This window comes from Mastigoproctus giganteus, chromosome 1 (assembly GCF_048544385.1).
Source record: "Mastigoproctus giganteus isolate SK-2022 chromosome 1, ASM4854438v1, whole genome shotgun sequence".
In the NCBI taxonomy this organism is placed as follows: domain Eukaryota; kingdom Metazoa; phylum Arthropoda; class Arachnida; order Uropygi; family Thelyphonidae; genus Mastigoproctus; species Mastigoproctus giganteus.
In genome coordinates, this window is record NC_143575.1 from 164,870,873 (window position 1) to 164,894,559 (window position 23,687).

At 40.4% G+C, this 23,687-nt stretch overlaps 1 protein-coding gene across 2 annotated transcripts in view; it reads left to right on the top strand.

Annotated features, from left to right (window-relative positions):
• Positions 1-23,687, top strand: part of LOC150091238 (uncharacterized) — a 382,744-nt gene that overhangs the window by 64,067 nt on the left and 294,990 nt on the right. For both annotated transcript variants that reach the window (XM_090374852.1, XM_090374846.1), the window contains exon 2: positions 20,053-20,276. In XM_090374852.1, the coding sequence (XP_090230978.1) occupies positions 20,053-20,276 (224 nt within the window). The remainder of the gene's footprint in view (positions 1-20,052; positions 20,277-23,687) is intronic.

The following is a 23,687-nucleotide window of genomic DNA, read 5'->3' on the forward strand; positions in this document are numbered from 1 at the left end:
CCGAAGAATTCAGCAAGGACATCATGATGGAATTTGGTCTAGAAAAATGCAAGACCCACACACACACTGCACCAGGGAAAATTTGTTGGTCGAAACTACCAGCTGCTGACTGGTAAAGAGATCGAAGCTATGACAGAAGGAGAGACCTACAAATACCTAGGGATGATGCAGGCTGAGCAGTTAGAACACAAGGAAATCAAGAAGTGCCTGACTGAAAAATATCATCAGAGACTTAGAAGCCTGCTGAAAGCAAAATTGAATGGAGGGAACACAATTAAAGCCATAAACACCTATGCATCTCCAGTAATAACATGCACATTCGGGGTCATAGATTGGACTAATACTGAGTTAGAAAATATCATGCAAAAGACAAGGACAATGATGACCAAGAGTCGCCAACACCACCCGAAGTCAGCAGTGGAGAGAATAACAACACCTCTGAAAGAGGGAGGAAGAGGCCTGATAGAACAACAGCAAACAGCGATAGTGAACCTGAAGGATTACTTTGAGAACAACACAGCACCACTTCACCAGGCCATAAGAAAGAGATAAGTGGTATACCCCACTCAACCTAAGTGAGAAAACCCCCTCCGGCCCAGACGGTACAAGAAACAAAGTTAGAAAGATGGGTAAAGAAGACACTCCATGGCAGACACTACAATGACCTCCACCAAGATCACATCGATAACATTGCTTCCAATGCATGGCTCACAAGTGGGATGCTTTTCCCCAAGACTGAAGGATTCATGCTGGCCATCCAAGACCAGATAATCATCACCAGAAACTATAGAAAATACATAGCAGAGGAGCCTGGAATATCAGATGACACATGTCAACGATGCCACCTGGCCTCAGAAATGATCCAACACATCACCTTGGGGTGCAAGGTGATCACCCAGACTGCGTACACTCATTGACACGACCAGGTAGCCAGGATAATACATCAGAAGCTAGCGAGGAAATACAAGGTGACCAAAGAAAGTATACCATACTACAAGTACCAACCAAAGGCAGTACTAGAGACCCAAACCCACAAGCTGTATTGAGACCGTGCCATAATAACGGATAAGACCATCCTGCACAACAGACTGGACATAAAGGTAGGTAGCCTTTTCCATCTTGTCCCCCCTTGTGGACAAGATGGAAAAGGCTACCTACCCGATTGACATAGCAGTGCCCAACATTAGCAATGTCCAGAAAACCCATGAGGAAAAAATTAGGAAGTACACGAACCTGGGACATGAGATGAGAGGAGATGTGACATATGGAAGAAGTATCAACCATTCCAATCATCGTGTCAACCACTGGTATGGTACCTAAGACTCTAAATAGCAGCCTAGCAGCAATAGGTCTCCCAGAGAACACCTACAAGGAACTACAGAAAGTTGCAATCCTGAAGACCTGTAGGATAGTCAGAGATTTCCTCGACCAACAGTAACACCAGACATTCACCCACCCTGTGTACCTGGTAGCAGTACCTGTCACGGAGTGGAATCCCCCAATCAGGTAGAAATAATATAAGAGCAACAACAATAATAATAATAACTGCATTGGGATATACGTTAATGTTATATTTTTAATTGTATTGAATTTGAAATTTTAATCGAAATCATGCCTCAAACCAGAGCAGCAAAACAAAAGGCTCATGTTAGTGGGTGTGCTGTGGCTCAGGGGAGAACTGAGGGGGGTAGTTTTTCTCTGAATAACAACCTTTTGAAATGCACTGCTTGTTTGATGTTTATGGATCATTCGGGAATGGGACATTCCTCATGTCCCGTTCCCAAATGACCATAACATTACTGCCAAGGGGAATGTCTTTGTGTGTGCTCAATGTAAGGGAGTGTCAGGAAATCATGTTTGGTTTGGTTTTTATGGTGCATGGGCAACTAAGGCCATAATGTGCTAATTCCAATGTTTAAATAAGACACAGGTGAGGAAATCAGGTGCCAACTCAGCTTTGTCATGGGCCTATATGAGAGCTTGAAAAATAGGGTAGAGGCCCTTGAAGGTTTTAAATTGAGGGACCCATCAAACTCTCAGCTACCCACATCAACGCTAGAGCTTGCACTTGAACATCATGCAACACAGCGACAACCCCCAAGATAGAATGGTCTGGTCCCACAGGAACTAGTTGTTGTCGGTGGCTATTGTCAGGGAAATGCGGAATATATTGTGCAAGATGGATAGCTGGAACAGGGTAAGGGTATGACTGCCGGGGCAAAGGTTGATGACGTTATGGAGCAGTATCATCTTATAAGGGCACAAAAGGTGATATTGTTGTCAGGGCCGACCCGAGCTACAGGCAGGCCGGGTGTTCGCCCAGGCTGCCGAAGCTTTGGGAGTGCATGACATTGGGGTGGCGAAGGTTTGAGAGGGCTCATATGCTTTGTGAAAGGGAGAAAGTGATTTGATATGACAATTAAAATATTATAAATATTCTATTTGTCTTTTTAACTTTTCTCTAGCAAAAATAAAAATATTAACCAAATAAAAAAACCTTAAATTTTTCCTATCTGGAAGGGAGTGCAGGAATGTCTTCCTGCCTGGGGCACCAATATACCTCAGGCCAATCCTGATTGTTGTACACGTCGGCACAAATGATATTAAGAGTAGGAGACCAGTGGAATTACTTACAAGTACAGGTCAATGTTAAAAAAACGCTATGAGTTAGGGTTAAATTTGAAAGTGTTTGCAATTCTGCCCAGACACAATAGGAGGGAGTGTATGATGAGAGCCTTGTCAATCAATTTGGCTCTGGAGAGATTGTGCAAAGCTCAAGGAGTAGAATTTTTCTTAGCCTGGTCAGTGCTTGTTAACAGGAGAGACTGCTTGTACAGGGATGGGATACACTTAAATAGAAAGATTGCAAGAATATTTGCTGATATCATCTAGGCAGTGTTAGGTGGGTCAGAAAACTGCTAGCTTGTGGAGGATACACGGACTAATAGATTAATAGAAGCCACTAGCAGAGGTGAAAATGATTCTTGCACTGCTTCTATTGGAATGAGCAGCAGGCTGGAAAACAAGGTGCATGGGATTTCAGAGACTGCTGGAAGTCATTGTGGAACAAGTAAATACATGTGCTGTGTTAGGGTAACTAAGAATAAGAACAGGTGCATGTATATTTGCATGTACACCAATGCTAGGAGTTTAGTAAATAAATTTGATGAATTTGAGGTGTTGGTCAGAACATCAAAGGCAGATATTGTTAGAATATCAGATATGTGGTATCACACAGATATAAGGAATGCAGAACTGGAATTTGGGGAGTACAATGTGTACAGAAAGGATAGACAGGATAGGAAGGGTTATGCTATTAGTTAAGAAACACATAAAATCCAAGGAAGTGCAGCTAGTCGACATCGCTGGACAGTGCAGTGTCGAGTCCATTTGGTGTGACATAAGCACTGGGAAAGCAAAATTGAGAGTAGGAGTGTGTTATAGGCGAAATGACTATGTTGAGTATAATGGAGAACTGAACAGAGAAATAGAGTGGGCCAGTAAATTAGAAAGCCTTATAATGGGTGATTTTAATTTCTCAGATATTGACTGGAACTTGTGGGTTGGCCACTCACACACTAGCAAGGCTTTTGTGGATTTATTCGATGATTGTTTTCTACAGCAGCATGTCCGGGAGGCAACTAGAGAAAGTAACACTCTTGATCTGATTATGAGTAGTGAATCTTCAGGCACTAAGAATCTGCAGATAAAGGAACCAATAGGTGGCAGTGATCACCTTGTGCTGAAGTGGGATTTACTCAAAGAGGTAACTACCATCAGGGGTAAAGGGAAGAGTTTTTGCTTTTGTAAAGGTGACTACAGTGGTCTGAGACAGTTTCTAAATTCTAGACAGTGGGACCAACTGATGATATTACCAACAGAAAATTCTAAATGGGTGGTATTCAAAGAATTAATCTTGTAAGCTACTAGGCTTTTCATACCAACTAAAAAATATTGTTCAAAGTTTATAGGCCTAAATGGATATCAGATGAACTAATGAGATATGTGGCAGAGAAGAAAAATGCATGGGATACATAAAAATTAAAAGGTGACACAGAAGTCTATGGTAGATATAATGAAGTCACAAAGGAGGTTAGGCGGTCAAAGGCAGATTTCGAGAATTCTTTGGCAAACGATGCAAAGGAAAACAGCAAAGAAGCAAAGTCTGGAAGGAAAGGGATGAATCAGATTGGCCCACTTGATATCGATGGTTCAACTGTTGATGATCCTGCTCAGATAGCTAACAAACTAAATGATTATTTTGCATCTACATTTACACATGAGGATTTATTTGGGCCGGCGTGTGGGGTTGCCGCAGGTGTATTAAACTTTGACAGTGAGCTAAATGATTTTGTCATAATGCAGATAAGCATACGAAACCTTGGGTGAATGGGATCTATCCAGTTATATTAAAAGAGGCAGCAAAGGAATTATGCAAACCCTTAGTCATAATTATGAGCACTTCCTTGGACTCGGGGGGGAGAGTACCCATGGACTGGAGATGTGCAAATGTAACCCGAATATATAAACAAGGATCAAAGGGTGACACAAGTAATTATAGATCTGTTAGTTTAACTTCTGTTCTGGTGAATTTAATGGAGGTGCTGGTTAAAGAAGCACTGCAGGACCATCTAGACAAGACTTCAATTATAGTTCACACAGTATGGGTTTGTTAAGGGGACATCTTGTCTGACAAATTTGATTGGATACTATGATGTGGTCACAGAGGAACAGGATGTAAAGAATAATTTTGATGTTATATACTTGAATCTTAGGAAGGCTTTTGATTCTGTTGCACCTGGAAGGCTGCTGCACAAATTGGAGCAGTGTGGTGGCATTGGAGGAAAATTGCCGCTATTCATAAAGGGATGATTGAGTGGGAAGACAGAGACTGGTAATCAATAGTCACTGCTCTTCGTGGACTAATGTTATTAGTGGAATCCTACAGGGTTCAGTGTTGGGTCCATTGTTGTTTTCTGTATTTATTAATGATATTGATGAGGGAATATCAGGCTTAATGTCTAAGTTTGCAGACGATATGAAGGTTGGCAGGGTTGTTAATGACAGCACGCTACTGCAACAGGATCTAGAAAAGTTGAGCAGTTGGGCTGGGAAGTGGCAACTGAAGTTTAACATTGACAAATGTAAAGTACTGCATATGGCTAGCAGTAACCCCAGAGTAACATATCAAATGTATGGTGGTAGAGAATGAAAAGGACCTGGGGGTCATTATGCAGTCAGATATGAAGTTTTCTGAGCAGTGCAGACAGTCTACAAGAGCAACTCATGGTGTCTTGTCAATGATATACAGGAATTTTTCTAGCAGGGATATGGAGTTGGTTATCCCCTTGTATAAGGCAGTGTTCAAGCCACACCTTGAGTACTGTATACAGGTCTGGAGGCCACATTTTAGGATGTAGAGTTGCTGGAACGAGTGCAGAGAAGGGCATTAAGATTGGTGAGGGGAACACAGGATTGCTCTTACCAAGAGCAATTTTTTGGTCCTTGAGGTTGTCACAGACATTCTCTCAGATATGCCAGACAAGCTGTACTTGCTATCTGGGAGTCTAAAACGCTGATGGAACTGATATTCGGGTGACACTCAAGTCAAGTGGACCCAATTTTGGCGAAGTCCGGACGGTCTGTGACAGCCAAATCCTCTACTTGCACCTTCACGATGGTGGGACTGTTAGTAATCCTGGGTATAACCTCCATGCGCAAGTACATGGTGGGTGACCACCCAGGTGTGAACCAACGTATGCAGGGGTCGAGGTGTGGCGCCCACACCACATGGAGGAACGCCGCCCCTCTATGTTACCAGGCAGTACTAGGTGGTAGATGACTCTCATCAACCAGTGAAATACCACCACTTTGCTTATTGGAGGCTTGAAATGGTGGAACCCATGTTTAGTCTCTAGAGCTAAGTTCCGGTCAACCTTTCCCTATCTCTTCCATCATGCAGTATGATTGATGACTTTTGAGGTTATGATGAACGTCGTGGCGAGATCCAATATTCCTTACATTTCGAGGGTACAGCTCTAAAACGGTGTTCGCAGGCCGGCCGCTAGTTAGTACACCGGACTGAACCTATTGGTAACTCTCTAGGAAGCTTCCGGATCAGCTAGTGTATAATCTTGCTACCTCTACTCTGCCAGATAGTGACTGGAGGGAGTCCGAGTAGTGTGTATGCGGGGAGCATTGTCGAGGCCACGTTATGTCAAGGATCTGGGTATATTCTTACCACATGTATGCCATATCCAAAAATTTCATTACTTCATACAGCATGTCCACTACTTTTTCTTACTATTGAATACACCATGAATTGTCAAACCAATAGAGCAAGCTTATCTGCGAAAAGATCTAAACCTCCCAAGGACTTCCTAATTCATTTCACAAATATACGTGGTCTCAATTCTAATCTCAATGATGTCCATTTCCACTTGCAGTCTGCCAAACCCAGTGTACTTTTTCTGACAGAATCTCAGATATCGGTTGATTCATCTACTGCTCATCTCAGATGCCCAAATTATTCGCTGTATGATTCCTTTCGCCTCAAAGGTGGTACTTGTGCATATGTCCGTTCTGATATTCCCTGTCAGAGACTTGGCAATTTGGAATCTCCTCTCTTTGATCTTTTCTGGCTTAAAATCTCTCTACCTCATTGTGTCAAATTCATCTGTTGTCTCTACCGTTCTCCCAACTCCACTAATCACTTGGAGCTCTTTGACTTCCTCTCTTTGAAACTTGACTTTCTCCAGTCCAACTTTCCTAACAGTGAAGTAATTTTCCTTGGTGATTTTAATGTTCACAACTCCAGCTGGCTTCCGTTTTCTAGTCACACCGACCCAGCAGGTCGAGATGCTGAGGCTTTTGCAATTACTAATGACCTAGCACAGATTGTTCATTTACCTACAAGAATACCGGACAATCCTAATCATACAGCCAATACGCTTGATCTTTTTCTCACAAACGACCCTTCTAAGAACGCGGTCGAAGTGAGAGGTCCTTTAGGCACTTCAGATCACAACTTGGTGATTGTCTCTTCTCCAATGGAACCTTTATCTCATGGCTATTCCCAACCACATGTTGTTTGGCATTACAAGAATGCAAAATGGGATGACCTGCGAGACTTCTTTTCTTCTTTTCCTTGGTCGGATTACTGTTTCAAAACTTCTGATGTCAACGTTTGCTCAGATCGTGTCAGTGAAATTATTCTTGCAGGAGTGGAATCCTTTATCCCACACTCCACTTTAAAATCTCGTCCTTTATCTAAACCTTGGTTTTCCAATAAATGTGCTAAGGCTGTCCAAGAGAAGAATGTTGCATATCGTAATTGGCTTGTTTCTAATTCTTCAGTTTCATTTTCTGCCTACACCAAAGCTCGCAACAGTTGCAAAGCAGTTATTAACCAGTCCAAACTAGAGTTTGAACAGGCTAAGAGTAGAAAACTTGCTTCTTGCCCTAATGGTAGCCGAGCATTCTGGTCTCTTGCCAAAGCTATTGGCCGCAACTTTTGCCCATCTTTGCTTCCACCTCTGTCCAAACCAGATGGTTCTGTTGTCACTTCAGCCAAGGATAAAGCTGACCTGCTAGCATCCCATTTTTCTTCCAGCTCATGTATTAATGATCTTGGTAAAACACCTCCCACCATTCCCAACACGCTCCATTCAATGCCTCCTGTGGTCTTCCGTCAAAAGGATATCAGAAGGATTTTGATGAATCTTGATGCTAAGAAAGCTCCAGGTCCTGATGGTATTTCTCCACTTGTTCTCAAAACCTGTGCTCCTGAACTTACTCCTATTCTTTGCCGCCTTTTTTCACTTTCTTATTCCAAAGGTGTTTTTCCTTCTGCTTGGAAATTTGCTCATATCCAGCCAGTTCCTAAAAAGGGTGACAAATCCCTCCCATCTAATTATCGTCCCATTGCTATTACTTGTACTCTTTCTAAAGTAATGGAGAAATCAATTAACCGCCAACTCTTAAACTACCTAGAAACCTTCCGTCTGATCAACGATCACCAGTATGGATTCCGTCAGTGTCGATCCACTGGAGATATTCTGGCTTATGTTACCCATTTATGGACTAATTCAATGGAAAGGTTCGGTGAAACACAAGTAGTTGCTCTTGACATCTCAAAGGCTTTTGATCGTGTTTGGCATAAAGGTCTTCTAAACAAGCTTCCATCTTATGGTTTGCCAACTGTTTTTAGTAATTGGTTATCCAGTTTTCTCTCTGATCGCTCACTGAGGGTGATGGTAGATGGCTCTCTGTCTTCTAACTTCTCCACTAATGCTGGTGTCCCCCAAGGTTCAGTTCTTTCCCCCACTCTTTTCCTCTTGTATATCAGTGACCTTCTTCCATTGACTGGAAATCCTATCCATAGTTTTGCCGATGATAGCACATTGCATTCAACTTTCCATTTTAAGAAACCTTGTCCTGCTCAATCAGCTTCAACTTCTCGAAAATATGCTACCAATTCCTTAAATGTCGATCTTCAGGTAATTCTCCAGTGGGGCAAAGACAACTTAGTTGATTTCAACCCTTCTAAAACTCAGTCTTGTCTTATATCTCGCAAAAAGGATTCTTCTACTCCTATGCTTATCTTTAGTGACACTCCGATTTCTAGGCAAAATGATATATCTCTTTTGGGGATTACCCTGACTTCTAATCTCTCTTGGCACAAGCACATTACAAATATTGCTTCCTCTGCATCTAAAAAACTTGGTTTTCTCTTTCGCTCTCGGCGTTACTTTTCTTCCAAACAGCTTCTCACTCTGTATAAATCGCAAATTCGCCCTGCCATGGAATATTGTTCCCATATCTGGGGTGGTGCCCCCAAAACCTCTCTCCGGCTTCTTGATTCCATTCAGAAGAGGGCAGTTAGGTTAATTAATGATTCATCTCTAACAGAGTCTCTCCACTCGCTTTCTCATAGACGCACTGTTTCTGCTGCATCCCTCTTCTACAGATACTTCCATGGGCACTGTTCTTCTGAATTGGCTTCTATAATTCCTGCTCTCTCTTTCAAAACAGTCCAAACACGTGCTGCCACCAGCCAACATCCATTTACTGTCCAACTTCAAACCCACAGAACCAACTTTTCATCTTCCTCATTTATTCATTCAACTGCCGTTTTCTGGAACAACCTTCCTTCATACGTATTTCCTGAAAATTACAATCTACAGAAGTTCAAGTCCAATGTCAACAAATATCTTCTTTCGTCTTCTTAACCTCAAACCCAAGCACGGTACTAAGTACTATAGGTTCTAATACCTCTCATGTTTGGGGTTCTCATAAAAAAAAAAAAAAAAAAAAAAAGAAAGGCTTAAGTTCTGCAGATGGCAGCACCTGGAGAGTAGGCACCTGCGATGTGATCTGACTGAAGTGTATAAGCCCTTGAATGGTTTGAGCATACCGGTGGAATTCTTCCTCTTGACCAGATTAATCGCCCGAGGGGACATAAATTCAAATTGAGGAAAGACAGTTGTAGAATAGATGTGCAGATATTTGCCTTTAGCCAGTGGGTGGTTGACTGCTGGAACAAACTTCTATCTGGAGAACTTAAATAAATTCAAGGCCGAACTTGAGAAACATTTTTTGGAGTGAATGGATGTGTGAAATGGGAAGGGGTTTTTTTTGCTGCATAAATTAGCAGCATAGTCCACTTAACCAAGACAATAGAGTCCATGATTGGCCCACCAAAAATGATAAAACAACTACGATCAGGTGATCTCTTAGTAGAAACCTCACTAAGTCATCAGTCGTCATCAGTCTGAGAAATTGCTTATAACAAAAATCCTCTCAGGACTACCAGTTGAAATTACCCCACACAATTCCCTGAATACATCGAAAGGTGTAATTACAGAATGAAATCTTTTAATGGTGTCACAGAAAGAGCTGCTATATGAGCTAACAGATCAACAAGTAATACATTTTATTAGAAGGATTATGATGAAGAAAGATGGCATTCTCACTTCATCCAATCTGTTATTCTTACTTTAACAATTCTATAATTATTCTTTTAACAATTCTATTTAAACTGCAAAAGCTGTCTATATATACCGAATCCAATAAGGTGTTACAACTGTCAGCGATACAAGCACTCTCAGACAGCATGTCAGAGTGATCCCATCTTTCCATTCTGTGGATCAAAAGAACACAAGAAAATTGTACCTCAAATTCACCACTCTGTCTAAACTGTCATGGAAATCGCCCTTTTTTTCTTTCAAAGACATGCGAAATGTGGATATTAGGAAAACAAATAAGGAAATACAAGATAGAAAACAAAGTGTCTTATCCGGAAGCAAGAAAACAAATACTTGCAATCAAACCTTTATGCTCCTATGCTTCAGTATTGAAATGACAGCGAACTGTAACCACTCAAATGGAGATGCAGTACCTCCAAATCAAATGATAGACTGGAATAAAATACTGTTAATTACAAAAACAACTTCACATGAAACATCCAGTGCTAAAAAGCAGGATATTTCTGTGCTTGGAAAGCAGAAATCAGAATTAACTTCTTCAAAAACAAAGCAGACAGCATCTGGTAAACAGTGTAATCAGAAACATGTAAACTTAAATGAAATGGATACTAATGAACAGACAGAGAATGTACTAGAAGGCGCCTCCATAGCCAGGTGGGTAGGAGCAGCAGTGCGTAGCACACGCTTCTTGATTAGACGAGGGTTCGAGCCCGTGAACACCAAATACGGAGGATGCGGAAAGGTCAGGGAATGACCACCGCATATCTCCGGAGCAATATGGCCTTAGTTGCTAATGCTCCTGAAAAAAAAACCAAAAAAAAAAAAAAAATGTACTAGAACTTCACCCTGCAGAAGATATTGATGCACTCCGCTCAATTTTTCCGAAGAAAGACAGATACAAATATGATAAATGAAAAAACTCAAAAGCGCAGTCAGATTCAACAAATAGTTGTGAGACCTAAATAATGCAGCGTATTATTATACAGTGGAACTGTCGTGGTTTACATGGAAAATCAGATGAAATTAAAGATATTATTCAGCAATATAAAGCAGTCTGCATTTGCCTTCAGGAGACCCATCTAACACTTCAACCTTCACCTCCATTTTAAAACTATACACTTTTCCGGAGAGACAGAAATGATAATACAGCTGCCAAAGGGGGTGCGGCAATTTTGGTGAATTCAAATATACAAGTTACGCAAATAACATTAAAAACCAATTAAGAAGCAGTTGCAGTGAGAACAATCATTGGAATTGCTATCACAATCTCATTCCTTTATCTTGCACCAAATGTTCCTCTCTCAAGATCGGAATTAAACAATCTTATTATGCAGCTTCAACCTCCCTATTGCCTCATGGGAGATATGAATGCCCATCATCATTTGTGAGGATCTTCTTACACGGACAGTAGAGGTAACTTAATTGAATCTTTCTTAGAAGATCAGCACCTGAATTTACTGAACACTGGATCTCACACTTATATCAGTTTGGCTACAGGCATCACTTCTGCAATAGATTTAACGATCTGTTCTCTATCAATTTATCCCAATGTAGAATGGTATGTATTAAAGGATCCTTACAACAGCATTTTCCGATAGTATGTTCCGTACAGACAGAATTGACTCTTACAAAAGAAACCAGAACAGTATGGAATTTTAAAAAAAGCGCTAATTGGAATAAATATATGCAATTAATAGAAACCCTGCCAATACATGATGCTGTCATATATATCAGTGACCAACTGTTAGAAGCTTCAAAAGCAACAATACCTCAAACGAGTGAGGCAAAACAGGCACTGTACAACTCTTGGTGGAATACAGAATGTGTGACAGAAAAAACAAAACAAAACAAAACAAAATCATGTATGGAATGAATTTTGGAAATATCCAACTACAGTCAATTTGATTGCATATAAAAAGCCAAAGCTCAAGCGAGGAGAATTCAGAGAAAGGCAAAGAAAAATTCCTGGATCATGTTTGCTTCCACACCTACTAGGAACTCGAGTCCTGGTTTGGTGTGGAAAAAATTTGGATTTTGAGTGGAAGACATCTAAGCATACAATCTCCAATCTTTCATTGGAAAGGGCAGGAGGTTTCTAGAAGAGATGAGATATCAGAAATTCTGGCTGAATTTTTTGCTTCTACATGAGCAGTTACAAGCTACAGCACTGATTTTCAAAAATATAAAGAACAAGCTGAACAGAGTTAGTTAAATTTCTGTACCAAGACATCTCATTCCTATAATCTACTATTTCCAAAAGAGGAATTACTTTCAACCATTACAAAATTGCCTAATAGTGCACCAGGTTCTGATGGTGTTTATTATTCTATGATACAACACCTAAACTCTGATTGTCTGGATATCCTACTAGCTCTATATAATAGAATTTTTCTAAACAACCTATAATCATCCATATTGCAGCATGCAACTGTCCTTGCATTTCCCAAACCCGGAAAAGATGCTTCCTATACATATAACTATCATCCTATCTCATTGACCAGCTGCTTAGGAAAAATCCTCAAATGAATGGTGCATAATAGACTCACGTGGTTACTGGAAAAAGAATGTTTTGTCACCCCACCGATTTGGATTCAGGAAAAATAGATCAACGCTTGATCTACATGTCAAAGTTGAAACTCATAATAAAGCAGCGTGTTAGGATGGTAAATCTAGATCTTGAAAAAACTTTTGACACAATATTGAGGTTTGGAATCCTATGAGATCTATTTCAGTTAGGATACAGAAGGACATCTTCCCCAATTTATAGAGAAATTTCTTACTGCCAGAACATTTCAGGTTCGATATAAAGGCTGTCTATCTAAGACACATACAACAGGAAGGAGTTCCCCAAGGCTCGATATTTAGTGCAACCCTGTTTGCCCTTGGTGTGAACAATATCACAAAAGTTATACCATCTTCGCTGGAACTCTATATGTACAGAGATGATCTTTCCATTTCATTTCAATCACAAAGCATGAACACGATTGAAAGACAGCTCCAATTATCCATAAATAAAATAGAGGCATGGACAAAAAATAAGGGTTACAGAATATCTGAAAAAAAAAAAAAAAAATCAGATGTTATACATTTCTCTAAAACCTGTCATCCCTAGCCATAATTATGAGAACTTCCTTGGACTCAGGGGAGGCACCCATCGACTGGAGATGTGCAAATGTGACCCCAATTCACAAAGGAGTATAAAAGGGTGACACAAGTAATTACAGATCTGTTAGTTTAACTTCTGTTGCAGAGAAATTAATGGGGACACTGGTTAAAGAAGCAGGATCATCTAGACAAGATTTCAGTTATAGTTTGGACACAGCATGGGTTTGTTAAGGGAAAGTCTTGTCTGACCACTTTGATTGGATACTATGATGTGGTCACAAAGGAATTGGATGTAAAGAATAATTTTGATATTATATATTTGAATCTTAGGAAGGCTTTTGATTCTGTTGCACATGGAAGACTGCTGCACAAATTGGAGCAGTTTGGCATTAAGGGCAAGTTGTTGCTATGGATAAAGGGATGGTTGAGTGGGAGAAGACAGAGGATGATCATCAGTGAGTACTGCTTTTCGTGGACTAATGTTATTAGTGGAGTCCCTCAGGGTTCAGTGTTGGATCCATTGTTGTTTTCTGTATTTATTAATAATATTGATGATGGTATATCAGGCTTAATGTTTGCAGACTATACGAAGGTTGGCAGGGTTGTTAATGACACTAATGACAGTACACTGCTGCAACAGGATCTAGAAAAGTTGAGCAGATGAGCTGAGAGGTGGCAACTGAAGTTTAATATTGACAAATGTAAAGTACTGCATATGGGAAGCAGTAACCCCAGAGTAACATATCAACTGTGTGGTACCACACTGACATAGTGGACATAGTGTTTTTTGTTATGCGGTTCCCGTGGTTTCCCACAAATCCGCGTTAAATACTCTGTTAACATAGCAAAGCCAGTCAGTGTGGGTTATGTGTGAGTAGTGTGTTGTTTGTGTTGTTTGACTGGCCTCTTCGTTACTGGGAGGTGCAATCATCAGGAAAGAGCCTCCCAGCATCCGTCCACTGGCACGAGGAGCCGGACCAGGGAGTAAAAGACATCTGACGGGCCCTCCCCACTCTTGCAGGAGCAAGAGTGGGGAGGGCCAAGGAAAGAGCGGAGAAGAGACAGGAAAGTGGAAGACAGACAAGATAGCGAGGATGACAGAGCGTAGGCATCCTCCCAGGCGAAACGGAGCAGGAAGAGTGCTAGGTGCAGTTGTGGGAGTCCTGGAGAAAGACTGTGGGTAGGAAGAAGAGAATATGTAAAGTTCAAATTAAAGAGTCGAGGGTCGTCACAATGGAGAATCACGGAGCGGTGACGACAGGGCTGTCCGCCATTTGCAGTTTCATGTCTGGAAATTTCCGGTGCTGGGTATCAGTTGCTGTCTAGAGGAGGTTATCCAGGAGTAGTGTTTGGGAGTTGCAGGTGATGCCAGCGACGATGAAAGACCTCGTTGGCATAACTGGTCAGTGCACGGAAGGCATCATTAGATTCCAATAACTTGGTTTCTGGTCGAAGTGATGTAGTGTGGAGGTCTAGGAGTAGTTGGTTTCTTAGATCTAAGTATACGTTGCATGAGTGCATCACGTGATCCCAGTCTTCAGGTTCTCCGCAGGTACAGAGGGCATCCTCGACTAGGCCGAACTCTAGAAGGCGTCTCTTGAAGGACCCATGGCCAGTTAATAGGAAGGAAGCATAGACGTTAGAGAAGAACCAAGTGGAACGTTGCTTGTTGATGTAGGTTACCACAGGAAGGAAAAGTTTAGTAGTTGCACCAGTTGTGGAGTTATTCCAGCGGGTTTGCCATAAGTTTATGAATTGTAGCCACACACGTTTATGTTCCTGTTTGATGTCGGTATCGGTACGGGTTTGAATAGTGAGGAATTCAGCTTCCTTATTCTTCTTGATGGCATGAGAAAGTCCGATAAAAGCGACGTGGAGGTCCAAAGGGAGGCGGCCTGTTAGTAGCTGTAGGGTGGCAGTTGATGTCGTTTTACATGCCCGGTCATTTGTAGTAGCATAAGTCATTGAATTTGCTGAATTTTACGTTGAGTTGGTCATTCGGTGGTACCATACTGCAGCTCCATATGTGACAATTGGTATAAATACTGCTGAGTATAAAAGGCGTTGAGTTGGTCCTTTAAGACCCCAGTCCTTGTGGGTAAAGCGTGCTAACATAGTGATGTAATTTTTTATCTTTTCTTTGATAGCTTGGATATGAGGAATGAAAGTTCTCCTGTCGTCCAAAATTACTCCTAGGTACTTCACCGATCGGTAGTTTTTGAGTGGGCGGCCATTAAAACGTATGGTAGGAGGTCTGGAGAAGTCCAGTTTGCCTTTTAAAGGAGGGTTTTGCTCTTCTCAGTGGAGACTGAGAGTTTATTTTCCGTGGCCCATACGGACAGAGCAGCGAGAACAACCGTAGCCTGGGTTTCTATGGTGGCGCGAGTCGGGCCCTCAATGATAATAACCATGTCGTCGGCATAAGAAAGCTGAGTAGTGTGTGGGTAGTCCCTCAGGAGCCAGTCGTCGAGTATCATATTCCAGACAGCTGGCCCCAGGATGGAGCCCTGGGGACAGCCTCGGGTTAGATGTCGGGTGATGCAGTGATATTTTGTTTTGATGCTGACCTTGTGGTTAGAGAAGTAGCTTTTGAGGCAGTGGTAGAAATTCCAAGTACAGTTAGAGACTCTGGCCCCCTGAAGAATGCCCGGCCACCACACTGTGTCAAAAGCTCCTTTGAAGTCAATGAAGATTGCCAGTACATAAGTTGCATCCGACTGTTCTGCAACTTTGAGGGTTTTAGATAGAGCATCAATTGTGGAGCACCCTTGTTTGAATCCAAATTGAAGCGAGGATGCCAAACCACTGGCTTCATATCGGGGTTGGAAGCAGGAGAGCAGCAGTCTCTCAAAAACCTTGCCGAGAATGGGAAGCAGCGCAATCGGGCGATATGCCTTGGAGGTACCTGTGGGATCCTTAGGTAAGAGCCTCAGGTTAGCATGCTTCCAACGTGATGGAAAGTTACCCTCATTCAGACAGGTGTTGAAGAGCTGAAGAAGTATCATTGGAGCTATGGTCCAGAGACGTTGCACAGTCTCGCCTTCAATAAAATCCAGACCAGGAGCCTTACCTTTTTTGATTTTTTTAATTGCTGCATCAACTTCTTCCTCTGTGAATGGTTCCTCCATATTGTCTGGCTGGAAGCTGGAATTTTGTACTGCTATCTTCCTGTGGATGCCAGTGTCAGAGTTGGTGTTGTCCTGATATATTAGTTCATCCAGAATCCGGTTGATTGTATCTTCCCAGTGTGTAGTCTCAGATGAGTCATCAGAGCGGACAGAGTGTATGACATCTGTGGATCCCAGCTTATTCCTCACGAGTTTGTGGACTAAACCCCACGGATTCTGGTTCCCCTCAGTCTCGACAAGGGAACGCCAGGAGCTTTGCTTGGCATGGTAAATTTTGTTAGTATATTCACGGCGGACTGCTTTGAATCGGTCTCTATACTGTTCTACAATGTGAGCAGGTTCAGTCCTTCTCTTGCATTGGTATTCTTTCCAAGTGTGCTTCAGAGAATTGCGCAGGTTAGTGAGTTCCTGCGACCACCATGGAACAGATCTTGGTTTCCTGGAACATTTTTTCATGGAAGCCTCTGAAGCTTTGAGGAGCAGACTCTGCACAAAGTCTGTTTTCTGCGCACTGTTCATTGATTGGTAGAAGTTGCTAGCTGGGTCATGAAGAGCATCTTGAATTACATTGTCAAACTGGTCCCAGTTCGCTGTTTTAGTAGAGAATCTTACAATATCCTGGATAGGCACTTGACTAGGGAGGACAGAATCGGTGACACTGTAAGTGATGAGGCGATGGTTGCTAGTAGTGGCTGTGTCATGCACCTGCCAGTGGAGGAGTCTATTGCGAAGAGAAGTAGTAGTTAGTGTGATGTCCAGGTTAGACTCTCCAGTTCCCGAAGAGTAGGTGGTTGGTTGTCCTGGTCTGTTGATGATTTCAAGTCTGCGTGAGGCAATGAATTCATCTAACATATCTCCTCTTGCATCGGTAGAGGTGTTGAACCATTGTGTTGACCGAGCATTCGAATCTGCGGCTATGATGACATCAGTGTTCTCCAGGAGGGCAAGAGCTTGTTCTAGTCGAGCTATGTGCGGGATGATATCTGTACCAAATTGGAAGTATGCTGTTAGGACCCCAATATGGCCGAAGCTGCCTTCTATTGTAGCCCCCGCTAGGTGGGGAGTGCAGAGTGATTCTATCTGTGTTACTACTAAGTCTGGATTGCGGACGATGATAGCAGCGAGGCACAATTGGTTTGTCGTCTGGATTTTCCTGAAAGCCAGGGGGTAACTAGAGACCCTTCCACGGACGCAGTATGGTTCCTGAAGGAGAAGAATGTCTAAATTCAACTCGTCCATTAGGGGATGAAGCTGTGTTGCCACTGAGATGGATTTTTGGCCATTGATTTGAGCTATACGAAGTCTGGGAGAGGGGGGGGTTGAGCATCCTATTTTCCATAGTTAGTCTTATTGCATACTATATCTGCTGCTGCTTCTATATACAAGGCACGCTCCATCCCGCACAGAGTGATCGTAGGGTTTGTTAATTGCTTTGCAATTTGAGCATTTAGGAGGTGAGGCTTTGTTGGGACAGTCCTTGTAGAGATGCCCTGCCTCAGCACAATGCCCACATATTGGTTGTTTTTTAAGACACTTAGCAGAGGTGTGTCCATAACCAAGACATTTGTAGCATTTCAGGACTGGTACAAAATCTCTGAATCTGTGGGATGACCAGCCCAGAAAAATTCTATCCTGGCTGTGTAGGAATCTCCTTATCCTGGGGGACACTTCTATAACCCAATTAAGTCGACCGCGAGTCCGTGCATTGGTGGAAAATTGAATTGACAGTGGTAGAGAATGAAAAGGACCTGGGGGTAATTGTGCAGTCAGATATGAAGTTTTCTGAGAGTGCAGACAGTCTGCAAGAGTAGCTAATGGTGTCTTGTCAATGATATACAGGAATGTGGTCTGGAGGCCACATTTTAGAAAGGATGTAGAGTTTCTGAAACAAGTACAGAGAAGGGCAACAAGATTAGTGAATGGAACAAAGGGTTGCTCTTACAAAGAAAGGCTTAAGTTTTGCAAATTATAGTGTCAATGTAATTCTAGGCACCTCCAAGGTGATTTGATTGAGGTGTGTAAGGCCTTGAATGGTTTGAGCAAGCTCAATGCTGATGGGATTCTTCCTCTTGCCCAGATTATTTACTTGTGGGAACATAAATTCAAATTGAGGAAAGACACTTGTAGAATAGATGTGCAGAAATTTGGCTTTAGCGGGTGGTTAATTGCTGGAACAAACTTTCATGTCTTTGTAGAAGTTGATAGTGTAAATAAATTTAAGGCTGAACTAGAGAAACATTTGGAGTGAATGGATGGGTGAAATGGGAATTTTTTTTTTTTTTTTTACTGATGCGGTATGAGCTTGCATTCTTGTAACATATGCCTATGCTAATGTCTTCACCCGGTACCAGTTTTATATTTAAATAACTTCTCTCTGCTTGTTCAAATTTTCCCTTTTTTAGGCTTGACATTAGATAGGAAACTAAATTTTCATGAACATATATTGAGACTTCGAACTAGCACCCTCTCAAAACTTAACATCTTGCACATTGTATCTTCAATGGCCTGGGGAGCCTACAATTACACATTACTACAATTATATAAAAGTTTGATTGGATTATGGATCTCCTGTATATGCTTCAACAAGACAAAGCATGTTACAGCACCTAGACACCATTCACCACAGTGCTCTCTGCATAGCACTAGGAGTATTTAGAACTTTTCCAATTTACAGCTTATATGCACTGCATCTTCGACGAGATTACTTACTCTGCATGTATTCGGCAAAAATATACAGTCAACCATCACATCCAAACTGGGCAATTATTCATGATCCACTACGGACAAAAATTAATTATGATTGTGAACCAAATGAAAATAAACCAGTAGGACTGCGTTTCAGACACTTAATTCGAGTTTGGGAAATACATTTCCATCACATTTCTACAGTAGATACCAATTTAGAACCTCCTTGACTGCCGACTATACCTTTGTCCATATTGTATCTTACAAACTGGAAGAAAAAGGACATATCTCCTGTTCTGCAGAAGCTCTATGCGCTGCACAGTTTTGAAAACAGAACAAAGTCATCAGATTTATATGGATAGATCAAAATCAAACAATTCAGTAGGTGTGGCAGTCGTTTTTCCGGAGTACACTACATCTATCTTCTTGCCTTATGTTTGCAGTATTTTCACAGCAGAACTCTATGCTATTAAACTAGCATTGGATGGTATCATTGAGTACCAGCTTCTTCCTGCTCTAATATGTACTGACTCCCTTAGTGCAATAGTAGTGCTACAAAATAGCAATTATACCTCAAACAACTTGATTCAACATCTCAAAATCAACTCGGAGATTTCCAAAAAGCAAGAAATAAGTTTCTATCTGTTGGATACCCAACATGCCCAGTATTACCCAATCTTTTTTCAGATAGGCTGCTTTTATATTTAAGATGGACACCACGATCCACAAAAATATTAAACTATACATGAAAAAATATTAATTAATATATATATTTAAATACACTGATGTGTACTCATAATTATCATATGTGGTATGTTAGGTTGTTATAGGCCCATCACTGTTAATGTGATTGTTGCCTACTGCAAAAAAAAAAAAAAAAAAAAAAAAAGCTCTTGTTTTATTGTCAAGTCTCATGTACTACTTTCATTAGTTATATTGGCCACGGTGGTCCACAGACAGCCCATTGGGAAACACTGCTCTAAACTCTTTGAGTTTATATTTCTTTTATTTCCATTGAATTCAGATTAGAGGTATTTAATATTTTTATTGACATATAAAGCTATTACTTGCACTTTTAAAATCACTACAGAAGTGAACTTAAAAGAATGAAACATAATAATCTGCCACTGTTTTCATTTTTGCAATAGTTGAGACAACATCTTGACCAAGTAGGAAGGCAGGCTTCAGTACTACCAGATCAGAATGCTAAAGCTGAAGGTAATAAAATAGTTCCTGTTAGATCTTCAGCTAATTTATCAGAAGTAGATGCAGTACTAATGGATGATGACTCCAATTCACAGTCATCTGAAAATGTATCATTTGTCCATTCTGGATCACCAGTACAGAAAGAATCCTTTCAGAGGTTTAAAGGGTAAGTAGGCAGTTATTAAATTCTTATGTGTATTCTAGGTCATTTAGATCTCCAATTTATATTTTTTGCCTTGAAAAGTTATGCTTAAAGTTATATTTGTGCTTAATATCATATGCCATATCATATAAATTGAAACCCCCTTGTTTTTATGGCCATCCTTTGGATCTTACATAAGAGTGTGTTACTATTAAATCTGCATTGAGAATTTTAATTCAATATTGTCCACCCTTTTAAGTTTACATTGTGCCATTTTATTATACTGTATATAGTAAACTGTACCATAAACTGTAAGAATGTACAGAGCCCTTGTGTAGAGGATCATGAAACAAAAACTTGTAACGGTGATGACATAACATCACTTTTATTGGTGCTAGCAATACAACATGAACAGAATAATCTAACACCACACTTCAGGACATATTTACTCGACTGACTGGCCTTTATTGGCATGGTACTTGCACACAGTGTATTATTATTATTATTATTATTATTATTAGCCATATGGTACAAGGAAGCCTGAGGCTTATGCTGCACCAGCCAAAAAAAAAAAAAAAAAAAATGGTAGGGTTGTCATAGTTTGGTCAGGACTCTCTCCACATTAAAAAAATAAATAAATATATATATATATCATCACGCAGGTGAATAAAGAATGAAAATAAAACAGCCATTAAAATTCAAAATTCAAATTCATCTCTGAAAACACTAAAAAATAAGGAAAACAGTAAACTTTAGGAGAGTGATTCATCTCAATCGCCATCTCATACAAACATAGAAAGCTCATTAAACAATATCTTAAGGTATTTATAAAACGTGTTCTGGGAAGGAATGTGTAGGCATGGCCAGTGCGTATAGTCGGTTTCGTACAGTCTACCGTGCAGCAAGCTACTAATCATTTGTACTGAAGTGCTAAAATAACAGTGAAGTCATTTGGCATTTCTTGAATATTTTTTTATATGCAATTGGTTGTGTGGCTCTTTTTGCTGCGGACCTCTGTTACAGTTGTCATTTACGTACATACTCCTGATATATATCTGCATATACAAAAAAAATTTTTCCGTAACCAAGCCATTCCTTGTTGCCTGTCTGATAATGTACTGCAGATTACTTTCAATATTTTGCTGTAAGCAGTGGAAGTGTATATAACATGGAAGTGCATATGCTAAAAGAAATTGACGATCTGTAAAGTTTACCTTTTGAGAACGTGAAAAGTAAACCTATAAATGTAACTCCTAATGAATTCCATGCCTGTTTTTGTCTGAAGAAGAACCAATTCTTGGGTTTGAAAAGCTTAGCAACAATGTATATTTGTATAGAAATATATATGTAATAAATTGTAAATAATATTGGTATTAATTTATTTTTAACCGTAGACATGTGATTTAAGTTTAGGATATTTTACACCTACCTGTTCATTATTGTATTGATACTGTTTGTCCAATATATATTCATATACCTGTAGTTATGTACCATTAGGTATCTCTTGGCAAACATCACAGTAAATAATTATGAAAATAATTATGGCTTGTAAGTTATTAATGTAATTGATAAATTAATTTATTAATTGCTTTATAAATTATTAAATTATTAACAAGGCATAATTAAAAATAATTATGCCTTGTAAATAATGATGGTATGCCTCTGATTCCTATGACTGTCCCCGAGTATGAGCAGAAAATTTATTCATTTATTGAGATTAGAAGTTACTAAACCTTATAAATCCAAAAGTGAAACCAAAACAGATGTTTTCATTTACCTTTTGCTATCCTTTTGGCAGTCTCAAGCATTTTCCTACTCTGCTTCCAGACCTATGTACCAGGCTTTTCAGGTGTGTACCAGGCTGTAGTCAGGTGATCACTGTGTTTTTTATGAAGCAATTTTCTACAGGAAAACTTTCCTTGTTCTCTTCCAGTTAGAAATCTTTCTTTTAAGTAGCTCCACTGTTTTAAAAGTATTAAGAAGAGAGTCCAGAAAAAGGAAAGTGCTTTTTTCTTTTATTTAAATTAGTTAAGCTAATTGTACTAACCTTAACACTTGATTACCAAGTGGTACTGCTCCTGCCTCCCCATGGCTGGGCCAGAGTGGAAAAGATAACATGGATCACAAAGAAAGTTAATATCTTTATTGCAGGCAGTGATTGGATACATGACTGCCTGATGCAATTATACCCACAACAGCGACATGAGTGATAAATAACTTTCTCAGTTATTTATCACTCATCTGATAAATAATTGAGGCTATTTATCATATAGCCTCATTTTCTTCAGAAATTCATCAAACTGACTCTGACACATCCCGTCCTAAGAGACATAACAGAACAGAAGTATTCCAAAAGAAATCACCATTCCTCCTAATAATTCACTCTTATTCAATTCAATCTGTAGACTCACTTTGTCTATTAACCACAGATGCTTTGATAACTTTAATACTGTTTAAAATACTGGTGAAATACTCATTAAGTTATCAAATGTTGACATTATGGTGATATCAGAGACATGGTGTCACAGAGACATAAGGGATGCAGATGCATATGGGGAGTACGGTGTGTACAGAAGGAACAGGAGGGGGAGCAGGGTGGGGTTATGCTTTTAGTTCAGAAACATATTAAATCTAAAGCGATGCATTCATTCGACATGGGTGGCCAGTGCAATGTGATTCAGTTTTGTGTGATATAAGCACTGTACACAAAAATAGTTTACCAGTAAAGCAGAATGTCCTATAATGGGGGATTTTGACTTTCTAGTAGTAGTAGTGGCAAATGATGCCAGAAAGCAAGCTTATACAGCCTAAGCCAAACCCCCCCCCCCCACAGTTCATCCATCCATACCCTTCAAGAAAGAATTTTCTAGTTCCCCCTTGAATTTATGCCCCTTCATCTGTGTAGTCTCAGCAAGTGAAAGAATACCATTAACATTCGGCGTACTTAATCCATTCAAGGCTTTAAACACCTCAGTCAGATCTCCACAGGTGCCTAGTATCAAGATGCTGCAATTTGCAGAGCTGAAACCTTTCTAGGTAAGAGTATCGTTTTGTTCCCTTGTGGGTTGATCAATCATACACAAGCAGGAGACTTTTGATTTATTGGATGGCTGTTTTCTGTGGCAGCATGATATAGAGGCAGAAACAGGAAGCAGTACTCTTGATCTGATTATCAGCAGCGATTCTTCACGCATTAAGAACTTAGAGGTAAAACACCCTCTGGGATGGTAGTGATCACAGTATGCTGATATGGTATGTAACTAGAGAATAACTAATGTCAAAAGTATAAGGAAGGTCCCTTGCTTTCTCAAGGGTAAATACACTAGTTTCACACAGTTTTTAAATTACATACAGTGGGACTGTCTGATGTTACCAACAGCAGATCTAAATGGGAAGCATTCAGGGAAGTAATTGTAAAACTGTACCAATAAGAAA